Below are 16,639 nucleotides of genomic sequence, written 5' to 3' on the forward strand. Positions count from 1 at the left end.
GTTGGTTTGAAACCAAAAGACATGGAGACAGGAGTGGCAGAGTATATGAGGGGGGTAGACCGTAGTTCAAGTGGTAGAGCGCATGGTTGCATCGGAGGATCACAGGTTCATAATAATAATAATAATAAATTTTATTATACCCTGCCCTCCCCAGCCAAGACCAGGCTCAGGGCAGCTAACACCCAATATAAAAACAAATTGATTGAAATACAACTTAAAAACAAGATTAAAATACAATATTAAAACATTAAAATACAGTGGTACCTCTGGATACGAACGGGATCCATTCCGGAGCCCCGTTCACATCCAGAAGCAAACGTAACTAGGGATGGAACATCTGCACACATAAATACGCATCGCTTTTGGCTGCTTCTGCGCATGACATCATTGAGTGTCTGTGCGAGTGGCGAAACTCGGAAGTAACACGCTCCGTTACTTCCAGGTTGCCGCAGAGCACAACTCGAACGCGCGCAACATGAAGCATATTCAGCCCGAGGTCTGACTGATTTAAAATACAGCCCCATTTCAATGGGAACTCAAATCAAAAACTTTTGGGGGGATGAAAATGTCAGGTCTTCACCAAGGCTAACTTTCCAGACTGGTCCTACATGGGCCAGAAAAAAGCCAGGGAAGTCCCCAAATAAGAGTTCCGTCACAGGAGGGGAAAGGAAAAAAGAAGAGGGGGAGGGAATCAAATTGATTCAGCCCCTGGGATTGCTAGTTAAAAGATCTCAGGCAGAACAGGTGAGGAAGGTTCCTGCAGGAGGCCTTGGGCGGTTGTTACTAGTCTGAGTGGAAGGCACAGTGCTTAGCCGCATGGGCCAAGGCAACTTAGATTCACAGAGCTGGAAGAGACCCCAGAGGGACGGATTCCCAGTATCCCATTTTAGAGAGGGTATCAAATAGTAATCATCTTTGTTTGGAGTGCTGGCTGGTCAAAAGCTACAAGAACCATCAAACGGGAGAGCTTGAGAGGTTGGGAGACAGGGTGAACTAGACGTTGCCCATCCATAGTTAGCATCTGGACAGCCGGCTGAGCAAATTGTGTCCCGTTTTGTCACAGAATTGTAGAGTTCGAAGGGACCCATGAGGGTTTTCTAGTCCAGCCCCCTGCAATGCAGGAATCTTTTTGCCCAGTGTGAGGCTCAAACCCACAACCCTGAGATTAAGAGAACTCTAATGACCAGGGTAGGGGGTGTGGGTGGCGCTGTGGGTTAAACCACAGACCCTAGGACTTGCCAATCAGATGGTCAGCGGTTCGAATCCCCGCAACAGGGCGAGCTCCCGTTGCTCAGTCCCTGCTCCTGCCAACCTAGCAGTTCGAAAGCACGTCAAAGTGCAAGTAGATAAATAGGTATCACTCCGGCAGGAAGGTAAATGGCATTTCCGTGCACTGCTCTGGTTCGCCAGAAGCGGCTTAGCAATGCTGGCCACATGACCCGGAAGCTGTACGCCGGCTCCCTCGGCCAATAAGGCGAGATGAGCGCCGCAACCCCAGAGTCGGCCACGACTGGACCTAATGGTCAGGGGTCCTTTAATGACCAGGGGTTTTTTGTTTGGCATTTTTGCTATATGGCATGATTTTATTTCCAGTATGAATATTGAGGTCCACGGTAGTTCAGTGCCACCAGTATGCGCAAATGTCTGGCTCATCTAAGCCTTTTTGGAACCTTTATTTTCAATAATGATGGCACTCACAGGTGGGCAATGCTATCGTTTTTATAAATCTTTGTTATTTGCAGAGGGAATCTTTGCACGAGTCCATACTTTATTCCTTTGGAGCTGCGCTGAATCTTTGTACTTTTGTCCTTCGAGGCTGTGACGCTTTATGGCTGACATTTTGTATTCTTTGCTTTCTTTTTTATGTTTGCGCTTCTTAACAAAATCAATAATAAAATAGTTAAGATCCCCAAAATGCATTACAAGACAAAATTGCTCGCAACAAACGTGTATTAAGACTAAATTGCATACAATCGTGTGAATGCTAAGAGAAATTCACACTTAAATGGTGAATTATCATGAGGACCCCTTAAAAATAATACCTTCCAGTAGCACCTTAGAGACCAACTAAGTTTGTTATTGGTATGAGCTTTCGTGTGCATGCACACTTCTTCAGATACCATGCACACAAAAGCTCATACCAATAACAAACTTAGTTGGTCTCTAAGGTGCTACTGGAAGGATTTTTTTTATTTTGTTTCGACTACGGCAGACCAGCACGGCTACCCACTTGTAATTAAAAATAAGAATAATTGCAAATTGTTGTGGAAATATGAACTGAATATAAGATTGGAAATTTGAGAAACTGGGTGAAACCACAATTTACAGATTCTCCCATCCCTAAAGTTGAGGGGATTTTGGGGGGATGGTTCAGAACTGGAGACTGCGATTCAAAACACACTTATAGTGGATAAGATTTTATTGAATGCAGGGGAACTTCTGAATAAACCTATGTTAGGATTCTGCTGTGAGCGTTGCAAAAGATCACCTAAAGGAGAACTAGCAAAGGATACCTAGGATTACATAATTGGAGTTTATGTTCATAGCCCCCCTATAGTGGAGAAGGAATGCTTTTGTGACTGGCTTTTGTGGAGGGAGCAGATTGAGTTGACATTTCTATTACACCTGTTTCCAATAGCCATGCTCTTTACTCTGCCCCCAGAATGAATTCATTCTGACATATAGGGAACCAAATTGAGTGGAAGCCAAAATGTACCCAGTATCATATGAAATGCGCTGTTTTTACTTAACAGATAAATAAACACTGCTACATTTTTGCAGATTGATATTTGGGACAGATCCTAAATTCTTTGGGGGTTCCATGGATTTTAATGATAGGACTAAGCTTCTGCGTTGTGATGGCTGGATGTTGCCCTGACTGTCTTTTGAGCATTCGGACATCTTAAAAAAAAGTCTCCTTCTGACCTCTATCCCTTCAAATAAATGACACTGGCTTATTCCTAGTGGTATAATAGCCTACTGCTCAGAAGCAGGGTAGATTTCTGCATAACTTAGAAGATCACACTACAAAGCTATTAAGAAACTGGTTGCTGCTGCTATTGATATAGAGAGTGAATGGCTGTTGAGAGCAAAGTGCTTTAATTTTAGTGGTAATGAAATAATAAAAAAGCAACATTGCCTTTTCTCTGTCAGATTTTCAAAGACACAGAAGGAAGGCTTTTTCCATGGCCAGCAAAGGATCTTCCCTCCCCTGAATCTTTAGCAGATAACACAGAGTTATGAGAAGGACTGTGGTGGAGTCTCCTTCTTTGGAGGTCTTTAAGCAGAGGCTTGACCACCATATGTCAGGAGTGCTCTGATGGTGTTTCCTGCTTGGCAGGGGGTTGGACTCGATGGCCCTTGTGGTCTCTTCCAACTCTATGATTCTATGATTCTATGAATATAGCAAGGAGAAGCAAGACATCAGCCTGTTTGCATGATGTGTATTTGTTTCCCGTTTGGCCAACTTGTGCAATATAAAATCTGGAGAAAGTAGAGCTGCCGTGTGGCCACTATAGACATCTTAGGAAATGTGCAGCTTCAGATTTACACCTCATTCATTGCATGAATAGACATGAGCAAATATAGTCAATTCCTTTCCCCCACACACACACATACTTTGGGTGGAATGTATTTCCAAGTTACCTGACTTTCTTTCCAGGTACCTACACGCAATAAAGTATAATGAACAAGCTAACCCTTCGGTTTCTCGTTTATCACATCCCAGATGTCAACAGCTGGCTGCTCACATTTGGGTTTCAACTGCACAACGTCATCCCTGGATACCCTAAGCCAGACATGGATGCTGTGGAACCATCTTATGAACTCATCCACACCCAACTGAAGACTCAAGAATGGGACAATAGCAAGGTAATCTACCTCACTGTTCACACATCACAGTAAGCCATAGTTTAATTTTCAAAAGACCCAGTTTTGCTCCTCCCTGACTCCTGGCTGAGCCATGTGTTGAGTTACAAACCACGAGCCTTGGTTTATCACGATGCTTGGACCCAGGGTCATGGTTTGTTTCCCACAAGCAACCCATGAGAAGTAAGCCAAGATTAAGCCTTGGTTGTTTTGTTTGGAAAGAAGCCAACCACAAGTCTTAATGTGACAAGCTAAAGCTTCTCAGTTGTTGCAGCCAACAGTGAGGGAGTTGTGAAGGAGGGATTTCTGAGCATAATCTACCAGCATTCTGCTCATTCACGTTACACTATAGTTAAACGTTAACTATGGTTTAATGTGATGTGGGAACCAGGCCACTGTCTGTTTCTAGAAAGCCCCCTATTGGAGTCATTAAATTATTCCACAAACTACCCTCCCGTTCAGTGGGGTAAATAGCCAGTGGACCACTTCTCCAGATCTAAACATAACTGCTTCCAGGTGCACAGAACCTTTTTCATATTTATGTATTTACAACATTTTATAGACCGCCAGATAGCCAAGGTTCCCTGGACAGTTTACAGTAAAAAATTAGAAACGTAAAGAAGAAAAATGGAAACCGAACAACAGTAGTGCAAATAATGTTTAAAGTACCAACAGATTTTAAGATTGAAAAGTCTGGGAAGCCAAAATGATCTTCACCTGGGACCGAAAGGACCATAACTGGCTGCAAAATGTTGGGAGGTGACAGGCAAGCCGCTCTAGGGAGGGCATTCGACAAATGGGCACCACCACTAAAAAGACTGTGTCTTTAGTCGCTACCCCCTATACCAGTGTTTCCCAACCGGTGTTCCGCGGCACACTAGTGTGCCGTGGAACTTTGCCTTGTGTTCCGTGGAGGCGGGCGAGGCGGGCGGTGAGAGGCGGGGCGGCGGCGGCGAGCACACGCGGGGCGGCGAGCGAGCGAGCTCCCACATCCCATCGCCGCTCGCTACTGGGCCTGCGCATCCGCTCGCTACTGGGCCTGCCCCAGGAGGTGGGGTTGCGGGCATCACGCCCTTCCCCACGTGAGCGGGGAATCCCATCCGGCCCCACGTGAGCGGGGAATCCCATCTCAGCCCCCGCGAGAGCAGGGGAATCCCATCCGGCCACGCCTCCTGGCCAGCCAATCGGCTGGCTGGAGGGGGCGTGGCTTGCCCTTTTTAGGGCCGGAGCGGAGGGGGCTCGCCCTCTCTTCTCCGGCTAGCCCCATCGCCGCTCGCTACATCCTATCGCCGCTCGCTACTGGGCCTGGGCATGCTCGGCGAGCACACGCGGGGCGGCGAGCGAGCGAGCTCCCACATCCGACGGCACCAAGCAGGGGCCCTTGGCCGTGCCGGTGCCCACCGTGCCCGCCTCCGCCCAGGAGGGCGGCAAGCAGCCACCGCCACCACCACCCCTGCCGCTGCCCGGCAACCGCGCTGCCGCCCCGGCTCCCCGCGGCGGGTGATCGTGCAGGCTTCGACGGGCGAGCTGCGAGCTCGGCGGGCAGCGCCTCCGTCCGCAGCGCCCGCCTCGCGGCTCTCATTCCCTGCCCCTGCCAAAGCTCACTCAGCCAAGCCGCGCTCTCCTTCCTGCCTCGCTTTGCTGCCTCCTTCCCCCCCCACCCCCAAAGCTTGGAGGTTCCCCGGCAAGGGGGAGGGGAAAAAATTGAAAACTTTCACTTTCGTGCGTCCCTCCCGGCGTGACGCTGCGCGCTGACGTCACGGGGCTGTAATGGTGGTGTGCCGCGAGATTTTTTTCATCAAACAAGTGTGCCTTTGCCCAAAAAAGGTTGGGAAACACTGCCCTATACCTCATTTGCAAATGGTTATGGGTACAATAATAGTGCATTCGTGATTTATACTAAACCACACATCCAGTGTTACTGCATTGGGGGGGTGCTCTTACGCAACAGAAGCAGGACGAAAACAGAGCACTGGTGGTGTCAAAAGTTACAAGGTTTCAGCAGGAAGTTACTGGACACGCACTGGTTGGAAACAGGGTCCACGCCCACCCTTTTGCCGCCACAAACAGTATTGAAAGCGGGGTCGCGAATAGCCACCCCGAATATCGCCATGAGCACAGACCATCATGAATGCACAATGTCTGGTTCATTTGGGTATACAGTGGTACCTCTAGTTGCGAATGGGATCCGTTCCGGAGGCCCATTCGCAACATGGAAAAAGTGCAAACCGTAGCGGAGTGTCTGTGCATGTGCGGGTTGCGATTCAGCGCTTCTGCGCATGCACGGTACACCATTTTACACTTCTGCGCATGCGCAAGCGGCGAAACCCGGAAGTAACCCTTTCTGGTACTTCCGGGTCGCTGCAGGATATAACCTGAAATAACGTAACATGAAGCAAACATAACATGAGGTATGACTGTATATGGGAGGAGGAAATTGTTCAGGTAAGCAGGCTCCTAGTGTTTCGGCCTCTTGCGCTTAACTCCTGGCCACAGCAATGGTCAATTCTGCGCCATAAAGACTGAGCCGGGCTCTATCCTTAAAAGATTGATATGCAACTGTCGTGCCTGTGCCTTCCAGCCCCCCACAGCCAGGGGAAGCAGTCATTGCAGTAGGATCTGTGTGAGGGCTTTTTGCAGCACCCAGGACTCCTTTTGCATCTAGAAATGCTATTAAGCATTGCTTCCAGTGCACAAAATTATGTTCATTTAGCACAGGCATGCCTCAGCCTAGATCGCTATCAAAAGCTACACTAGCCATCTCAAAAATCCAGAAAACTCAGTTGACTCCTAGGCCTTTTGATGAGGAAATGAAGACTTCTTTTCTGCTATCGTCTCTGGAACTTGTTCTTGACCATGGCAAGGTATTTCTCGAACATGTCCACTGTCTCACGTGAAATGCAGGCTAGGCTCTCCTGGCGAAGGAGGGAATGGAACACGTAGCCACAATTCCCTTCATTGTGAACCGCAATGTGACTACTGTAGCTCTCTTTTCCAACTTGGAAGTACTGCCATGCTCTCCTACCACCACTGCCGTCTCCAAGGAGGAGCAACATGGCATTTTCTTCCTTCCTTATCTACTCTGCAGGGTTTTGGCAATGAGTGGGCTGAAATTGGTTCCATTCTGCCAAATGGATCGTGGAAGCCAGAATGGCCTCTGCAATCTGCTCCACAGCTAGATTGGTTGGTCTTTTGACTCGCCCCCGACACGTGGAGAAAGTTGGTTCTTTTGCCCCCACATTCACAACACATTGGGTGGGAGTGGTGTTTTAACTTACCCTTCACCAGATCAAAGATCTGCCCTCGTGAGATGTGGCGGCCACGTTTAGTAGTCACTTTTGGCAATCTGCACACATGCTGTTAATATCCTGACAGATGCTCCTTTTGTACCAAGCAAAACAGTCGCTTTTCCCCAGGGTTTAGCTGGGACTCCATGTCAGCATCCACAGGTTTTCCCTCAGTGCTCTTATCTACTGATGCACATGAGTTCTCTCCATTCCATCCGCGATACTTCTGGGTTTTTTTTTGTACCATTTCTCTCTACCTGAACAGTTTGCTGAAAGCTTCCCCATTATCAGAGGCCCGCTAGCTCTCATTCAAGTTGCACTTTCTACCGCTCGCCTTCGCTAATTCATTGGCAAAGGGGTGGGGAATACATGGTAGAAGATGAAACGGAATGGATAGCAATTTTCAAAGGCAAGGTACTCTGTCTCTTTGAACTCTGCACAATCTGTTTGCGCCCCTTCCTTTTTATTTCCACAGCCACACAGCCCAAGAGTTGTTTTTCTCCCGCGGAACAAATCGCTCTTCCCAAATGCATTACTGTATTATTAAAAGGGTGTATTCAAGGTCGTTAGATCTTAATATTAAGCAGCTTTTCAAAGGCACAGAGCTTGTTTTGAGATAACAGGGAAGTGGGGGTTTTTTCTTGTTTTAAAATTACGATCACAGCCAGGTCCCTGATAACATTGTGCAGAACAACCCAGAAGCTCTTGCCAATGAAGGAGCGTCTCCACCCCCATCGTTCTGCCCGGACACTGAGGTCCAGTGTTGGGGGCCTTCTGGCGGTTCCCTCGCTGAGAGAAGCCAAGTTACAGGGAGAGGGCCTTCTCAGTAGTGGCACCCAACCTGTGGAATGCCCTCCCACCAGATGTCAAAGGAAAAAATAACTACCAGACTTTTAGGAGACATCTGAAGGCAGCCCTGTTTAGGGAAGCTTTTAATATCTGAAGGACTATTGATTTTAATATTTTGTTGGAAGCCGCCCAGAGTGGCTTGGGGAAACCCAGCCAGATGGGCAGGGTATAAATAATAAATTATTATTATTATTATTAATCTGTAGCAAAAACCGGGGAAAGTCCGGTGGTCTATTAACAAGTATTGGAGCTAATTCACGAAACTCTGTGCCATAAAGACTAAATGTGTTCGTCTTTAAGGCGCTGTAAGCTGTTATTGTTGTTGTTGCTGCTGCTGCTGTTTACTCAACCTGCACCCATCGCTAACATGAGCCCCTCTCTTCCCTCTCTTTTCCCCTCTGCTGCTTGCTCAGTCGATCCTGGGAGTTCAGTGCGAAGTGCAGAAGCAGCTGAAGGCTTTTGTCACCCTGGAGCGCTTTGAGCAGATCTATAGCTCCAGCATCGCCGGCTGCCACGAAACCAAGGAGAACCACAACTTTGCCTCGGGGGGCTCCGTCATCGGCAAGGGGGTCAAGTTCGCCATGAAAGACAGCAGGGTGGCCACGGACATCATCAGCACGGCCAACGAAGACGGGCGGAGGGTTGCGGCCATACTCAACAACGCCCACTACCTAGACGACTTGCACTTCACCGTCGAGGGCGTGGACACCCACTACTTCGTCAAGCAAGGGCCGTCGGACGGAGACTTGTCCATCCTGGGCCTCAGCGGCGGCAGGAGGACCCTGGAGAATGGCGTCAATGTCACCGTCTCCCAAATCAACACGGTGCTCAACGGAAGGACTAGACGTTACACGGACATCCAGCTCCAGTACGGAGCACTGTGCCTGAACACCCGGTACGGGACGACCTTGGACGAGGAAAAGACCCGCGTGCTGGAGCTGGCCAGGCAGCGAGCGGTTGCCCAAGCCTGGGCGCAGGAGCAGCAGAGACTGCGGGACGGGGAGGAGGGGACACGCTCCTGGACAGAAGGGGAGAAGCAGCAGTTGCTGAGCACAGGGAGGGTTCAGGGCTACGACGGCTACTTTGTGATCTCGGTGGAGCAGTACCCCGAACTCTCGGACAGCGCCAACAACATTCATTTCATGAGACAGAGCGAGATGGGCAGGAGGTGACAGGGAGGGTTGGCGCATTGACTTCTTGCCAAAGACAGCTACTCTTTTGTGGCCGCATACCAGACTGTGTTGTACTCAATCCTCTTTTTCTTTTTAAAGAAACGGTGATGAAAAAGGTTGAGGTGGAATGATAATACAGTTGCACTGTAACTCATGCAACATCCTATTGTTTTATTTTTTCTCTCTCTAAAATTGGCCTTCTCACCCATTACTGTTATCATTTCCCTCCATGCACACACACACACGCACACACAAACACGGACCAGAAGGTATATTTCACCTTTGTGTGAGCACGGTGGAAATCCTGTGTCCTTTTCGTCCATCCTTCTCCCCTTCCCCTTTGTGCAACGTTCTGAAAAATCGGGGGATTTGTCCATGCAAAACCCGTTAGGTTTCTTCGTGCGGCGAGAAAAGGGTCTCTGCGTATGTTTCACGCAAACCCTGTTTGGGTTGAAAAAGAATAAAAGGCGAAAGAAGAAGAGGGGGGATGCGAGCTTTCAGCATCCTGCGCTGCACGCAGCAAAGCAAAGAAGCAGCAGCCGGAGACTGTTCTGAATCTTCTTTACGTGATAAACGTGAGCCTCCAAATGAGAACTTGCAGGTCATTTTCACACTTCACACTCGTTTCTGGGCCATCCTGCAGCTCAGAAGTAGCCGGGCAAGGCGAAATAGCTGCGTCTTATAGACTTGCCAGATGAGTCTTTTCCCTTCCCGAGACGGAAATAATCTTTTTTTATTTTTTTTAAATGAGTCTTTTTTACTACGATAGGCTATTTTGTTCACCGGTTTGGTTTGGGTTTTTTGTGTGAGTGCGACAGAGTACGTATCGCTGCAAATCTTCCTTGCTTCTTTTTGTTTGTTTGTTTTTCTATTAGTTTGAAACCCCATTTCAGACTGGGGTGGGGGGTTTCCCAGGGTGCGGGGGTTGGGAGAGATTGACGCTCTACTAGAATAAATTTTCTTGCACATGCTGTTGGATGGAAAAAAAGCACCTATGATGTATATTTGTCAAATGGCAAAACCTTCCTTAAATATATAGTATTTCTGTACACCAGGTTGAGTGTCTTAACCGTTATCTTTTGAGGCAGCAACTAGCCAACAGCAGAATCGCCATTAGTGGTGGGATGTTCTTGGCGCCTCCTGAGGGCGATAGACCAAAATAGATGTGGATGTGAGAGGCTGTGTGAGTGTGTGGAGAATCTCTCAATGGCTTTGGTTGTTAATTCAGTGTTGCTGTGGGGACTGGGGGAATCGGGTGTGATTGGAGCGACAGCAACCCCTTTCTCTGAGGGTCATTTTCCCAATCAGAATCCCACTCCCTTGCTGCTTCTCCCCCCCCCCCCCACAGGAAAGAAAGGCATTCAGTCCATGTATCTTTTCCCCTTCAAGTAGAAAGGTAGCTGGCGGTAATATTTAGTGGGCAGATGGTCTGTGAGGAAAGACACACACACACTCTCTGTTTTGGTCAAATTCTGGGCTTAACTGCACTTGAAAACACATTCTGCTCTGAGCCCGGCTTTGGCTGGGGAGGGTGGGATATAAATAAATAAAAATTATTATTATTATTCTTGGTACTATAGGGAAACTGCTTTTCTAACTGCAGTATGAGGAGGGTGGGGGATTTTTTTTGACAAGATTTTGACAGGAGGGAAGGGTTAAACCTCCCCTCCCCACGCGTTGTGATGCAAATAAAAATTGCACAACCTATTGTCCCCACCTGTAATTAAATTAAGCGGGGGCAGGGGGGGATAACGTGGTTGCAAGCAACACAATATCACGCATAGTTAGGATCCCGAAAGCCCACTGCAGTTTTGTTGAAGTTTAAAAAAAACAATCCATTGGGAGACATTGTACATGTCTACAAAGCTACACCTGCTTTGCCCCTTCTACTGAGCCAAGCCTACCCCAATACGGCCCACTCTGGCTTGCAGCGGCACCTCTCTGGCTTGCGGGAGGTCTTTATTTGCCTCTGTGCAGCCATTCATGGATTCAACCTAATGAACTGAGCACACAAAACGCATCTTCTACTACAGAGGTGTGTGGTGGTGCAGCCATGTGTCTAAATACCTTTACCTCCAGTCTAGGAAAGTGAAACTGCCATTAATTCTCCATGCTAGAAACCAACATCCTCAGTTGTAGTCCATGAAAACCCAGATTTTGCTATCACATAGTGTTGGGCAGTTTGCCTCCTTATTTCGTTGGTGTGGTTTACTTTACTTCTGAGGATGCTTTTAGAAAGATATGAAGACTGGTGACAGGTGAGCTGAAGCAGGTACAGAAATAACTAGGGGTGGGGTGGTAGGTAAGGACTTGCAACTTGCCTCCTTGCCAAGGGCGAAACTGCCCCAGACCCTTACTAGCATCTCTGCATCATACTTTCATTTGGTTCTCACAGTTCATAAGAAGTAAGAATGTGTACATGGAAGGCACATGGCCTCACAAGCAGATCAACATGTGCCTAGGAGACTCTCCAGAGAAAACCAGGCTTCCAAACAAAGATGGGCATTCACCCACCCTTGTGAACTGACCGTGAGTAAAATAATCCCCAAACCTAGGGACGAAGCACTTGGGAGTTCAGAAGGAGGAAAGAGTCTCATGGCTCCATTCCCAATGTTTACAGTGCACAGGCCAGGCAGACTGGGAATGTGTCCATGAGATGACTTTGCTCCTCTTGTTTTCATCTGGTGACGCACCCAAAACAGTGAGCCTGCACGTTCTCCCTGGCTGTGCAACTTTGCACGGCAGTGAAAACACCACCAGATCTCAAAAGAGTATTTTATTGTTGAAGCTGCAACCTGGGAGGGCAAGGCTGCCTGAAGCATCATTTAACATGGTGCAAGCAACATCTCTTGCATGCCGTCAATAAAGTAAGAAGGTGCCACCGATTTGGTGTCCCAGAAGAAGGCAGGGCACAGTTTGGGGTAAGCTGACCCAAGGCTTCTTGGAGCCTGCTAAACTAGGGCTGTAAGTTACAGGTAGGTAGCCATGTTGGTCTGCCGTAGTCAAAATAAAATAAAATAATTCCTTCCAGTAGAGAGCAACTAAGTTAGTTATTGGTATGAGCTTTTGTGTGCATGCACACTTCTTCAGATACACTGAAACAGAAGTCATCAGACCCTTATATATAGTGAGAGGGTGGAGAGAGGTTATACTCAGAAGGGTGGTGGGAATGGGTGATTGGCTGGTAGGTGTGGTAAACAACGGTTAAGGACTGCAGTTAGTATTACAGGAAAAAGCAAGGGGTGAGATGGCTAAAAATAGCTTTATCATATATAATGAGATAAGAATCCAATGTCTCTATTTCTGAAATTCTTTTGTAATAAGACCCAACAACATCAAACATACCCTTTCAGGAGTTTTAAATTGCTCATCTTCTAACATTGTGTATGCCATCAAATGCCAACAGTGCCCTTCAGCTCTCTATATTGGACAAACAAGCCAGACCCTACGCCAAAGGATAAATGGACATAAATCTGATATCAGGAATTACAAGACAGAGAAACCAGTAGGAGAACACTTCAATCTCCCAGGACATTCTATACAAGATCTCAAAGTAACTGTCTCATTACAAAAGAATTTCAGAAATAGACTAGAAAGAGAAGTTACTGAATCAGCCAATCACCCATTCCCACCACCCTTCTGAGTAATACCCCTCCCCATCCTCTCACTATATATAAGGGTCTGGTGACTTCTGTTTCAGTGTATCTGAAGAAGTGTGCATGCACATGAAAGCTCATACCAAGAACAAACTTAGTTGGTCTCTAAGGTGCTACTGGAAGGAATTTTTTAATTTAATTTAATTTGTTTCGACTAGGGCTGTAAGGTTCTAAAGGTTGTCCTTCCTGGCCAACCAGCAAGCTTCCTGGCACGTGGTCCTTCCCTGATGCATTCCTGAGTGTCAGGAAGCCATAGAGTGAGAGAGTAAAAATAGTGATGGCTAGCCCAAGGGGACACTGTCTTCTGCCTTCATGGGTTACATCCATTCACAGCTGGTTGTTTCTCCTGCAATGCTGTACTCGGGAGAGAAGCAGAGGAGGACAGTGGTCCATGCATGTATGCCTTGGAGAGTGTCCTGTAGGGTTACAGGATGAGAGATACACAGACTGCCATGTGTCTAGACTGCAGGTCAACTCCCTGCACCAGATCATGCCATTTTAGCATTGTGAGGAGGGCAGTAGAGGATCTCCTCAAGGAGAAGTGGAGAGGAGACTGTAGGAAAATGTCTGTCGCTTCAAGTCCTTGAAAAATTCAGAGCCACCTTTTGCACAGTACCAGGATGACTTCATCACTTCTGGCCTTACCTGGACGTTTTGTGTAGTTGTCTCACCTACAGCAGCTGAAAGCTACCCTACATGTAGTTTGGAACCTGCCAGGCCATAACACATTTATAGAACGTTCCCAAAGGAGCAAGATAAAATTTTGCCTGGCAAATCCTTAACTCACAGGAATCCTGTGCCATTGGTTTGACCTTGTTTACACCTCATCTTTTAAGTGAGGAGAAGGAGCTTCAGGCAAGGGCCATTGGTGGCATCTCAGATGTCAAGTCTTGACACGAAATAGGAGGCGCATGTATCGATGGGCTCAAATTAGGCACTGGCCAATATCTGGAGGTGAGACAGCCAGGATATGACCTTGAGCTTCTTGAGGGAAGGACAGGATAGAAAAGCAACCAGGGAGGAAACTGAAACTGGCAACTGTCGAGAGATAGGAGAGCAGTCTGTTCAATGCTGGATGCGGTTGCCATCATGGGTGTTGGTCTTTGAAAGCTGGTGTAGGTTTCCTAGTGTGTCTACTGCAACCTCTTCTCCTGAGGTGGGTTTGTTTCCCTGTGTGCAGGGAATCCGCCCGTCCGCTGAGGGCTCCCTGGGCCACCGCAATGCAAACCCTTTGTGTATTATGCAGGCATCTGGGTTGTGATTGAGAGCCCAGTCTTAACGCCACTCTTTACTGAATTCAGCCTATAGCACACCCAAATGCTCCCTCTGCTTAAAGTTGTCTCTGAGTGACATTTGTCTGCCATTATCGATCTCGCGGCGTAATCCTCAGTAAGCTTCCAAAGAACACCGGAGCTCCTTTTGAAAAGAAGACTAATATAACACACCCAAAAGATTATTTCTTGACGGTTGCCACCACAAGGTCCTGCGCGTCCACAGGCATTTTGATGAACCCAGTAACTGATCTGATATAAAAAGCAAACAATTATCTGTTCCCAACAGCTCTCCTTGCGTAGCATGTTTGGTTGGGAGTTCCTCGCGGCCGCGATTGGGCCTTTCTACAAAACGTTTTAACTGCTTCAGTTAAAATTCCTTCACCATTCCTTTCCAGAATTTCTGGCTCCCGGGTTAACAAAACCATTTGTGGTTAAGATATCCATACACACACTTTCAAATCAAGATTTGTACCACGCAAGACAGAAGAGATGTATGGGAGGGTACTTAACCTCTTGAATATATCGGGAAAGAATTCTCAATGACCACAGATATTACTATTTTTAGAGAGAACGTAGTGCTGAATGCATGCAAAGTGAGGGGGAGGGGCTTCAGACAACTTCAACACACCTAAACCTTTCTTCTGCATGTGTACATGCCCATCCTACATATCTGTGCACATCTCCACCATGTGTGTTGCTGAGCAGTAAGAGCGCACCACTAGGAAGTTGGGTCTCGGCTGTGTTTTTTCAATAGCACGCTCCTGGCACTTGATAGCATCCATTGACCCATGTGGGGACCTAAGAAGGACACTGGGTGTTATTCGAACACCAAAGAAAGAAGTTAGGGAGCAACTTGTGCATACGGTGCGCTAAATTAGCGCACATTATTTGTTTTCTATCTCACAGATGGTATACATGAATCAGATTTGTAAGACGAGCTAAGGGAGAAGGATGGGGAGGGCAGAAAATATATTGAAAAGGACATGGAAAGGGGAATCTGGCTTCTAAAGAGAGTGTAGTGTGTGTATTATAAGAGAAGCAGGATGTTTGAGATCATCTGCAGAAGACATGAAATTTCAATACAGCATCCCTTTTCCTTATGCATGGGATCTGCTTTTCCTGATCTTGTTCTGGGTACAGAGCTGGAGCAGGTTTTTAAGAATGAATATCTGGGGGTCATGGGTGATTCTGCCATTATCCTCACCACTGAAGTTTTTCCTGCTCACCAAAGAGAGAACATGATGTCATTCTGGCCACAGGGCACAGTCCAGAGAAAGTTAACAGTACCAGAAGTCCCAGTGAAACCAGTGACATGGAAGTGCATGTTTAAATACTTGAGGACTGTTCACTTCAGTGGGGCTGAGATGCAGTCGCCTTTACCTAAATACCACCATAGAGTAAAGACCACTCTTGGATGCGATGGGCTGTGTGCACTATGGCTCTACAGGCGAGAAGAGGAAAAAGAAGCTTTATTATAGTGCAATCCTATGCATGTCTACTCAGGAAGAAGCCCCACTGAGTCCAGTTAATCTTACTCCCAAGTAGAGATGGGGGGGGGGAGAAAAAATACATTGATTTTGCATTTAAAGGCAAATTAGGCAATTGGCAATGTCCAAAACAATATCTGAACCAATGAATGAACTTTCCTTGGAATTTCACATTTCTCTGAATTTTGCAATGCAGTTCTCCAGTAAGGTATACAAAAAACAGAGCCTATCTTGCTGAAAGTCAAATGCAAAAATGCATTCTATTGGGGAGTTCTTTGCAAAAAATGTGAAAATTCAGGAAATATATACAAATATGCATATTAGGAGAGATTTGCACTAAAGTTTAAAAAGAACTTTTTAATATGCAGATGTGGAAAACTGAACTTATGATTGGTAAAAGGCAGATTCTCCCATCTCTAGTCCCAAATAAATATGTTTAGGATTCCGGCTTCCCCCTGCTAAGGACTCCTCACTCTTTCCTCTACTCCAGATGCCATCCTTATATCTCTTAAATATTCATTGCTGGAGAAAAGTGCCGTGGTACCTCTAGTTATGAACTTAATTTGTTCCGGAGGTCCGTTCTTAACCTGAAACTGTTCTTAACTAGAGGTGTGCTTTCGCTAATGGGGCCTCTTGCTGTTGCTGCGCCGCCGGCACACAATTTCCGTTCTCATCCTGGGGCAAAGTTCTCAACTTGAGGTAACTCTTCCAGGTTAGCGGAGTTTGTAACCTGAAGCGTTCATAACTCGAGGTACCACTGTAAATATAATAGAGACTGTGTTCATTTTAATGGTATGTGGACTGACCCAGAATTCGTACTGAAACACAAGTTCATTGTAAACATGCCCCCAGCCACACCCCAAGCATCAAAAGATATGTGCTGGTGACATCATGTTGCTACAGACAAAGGGGACTTCACCTCTAAGGTTACTGCTGTAGTAAGCCCACAACATTTGCACGTTTAACTTGTGTGCCTTCAGCTTTACGTGTGTGGCAAAACTCTTAACAAAACAAGAAAGGGGCAGGGGTTCAGGGGGGGAAGAATTT

At 47.0% G+C, this 16,639-nt stretch overlaps 1 protein-coding gene across 16 annotated transcripts in view; it reads left to right on the forward strand.

Annotated features, from left to right (window-relative positions):
* Window positions 1-12,196, forward strand: part of TENM4 (teneurin transmembrane protein 4) — a 1,515,223-nt gene extending 1,503,027 nt beyond the window's left edge. For all 16 annotated transcript variants that reach the window (XM_083499088.1, XM_083499080.1, XM_083499085.1 and 13 more), the window contains 2 exons: window positions 3,728-3,870; window positions 8,417-12,196. In XM_083499088.1, coding sequence (XP_083355214.1) covers window positions 3,728-3,870; window positions 8,417-9,175 — 902 coding nt within the window. In that variant the 3' untranslated portion in view covers window positions 9,176-12,196. The remainder of the gene's footprint in view (window positions 1-3,727; window positions 3,871-8,416) is intronic.
* Window positions 12,197-16,639: the final 4,443 nt, after the last annotated feature.

The sequence above is a fragment of the Podarcis liolepis genome (genome assembly GCF_965112155.1).
Source record: "Podarcis liolepis genome assembly, chromosome: 4".
NCBI classification, from domain to species: Eukaryota; Metazoa; Chordata; class Lepidosauria; order Squamata; family Lacertidae; genus Podarcis; species Podarcis liolepis.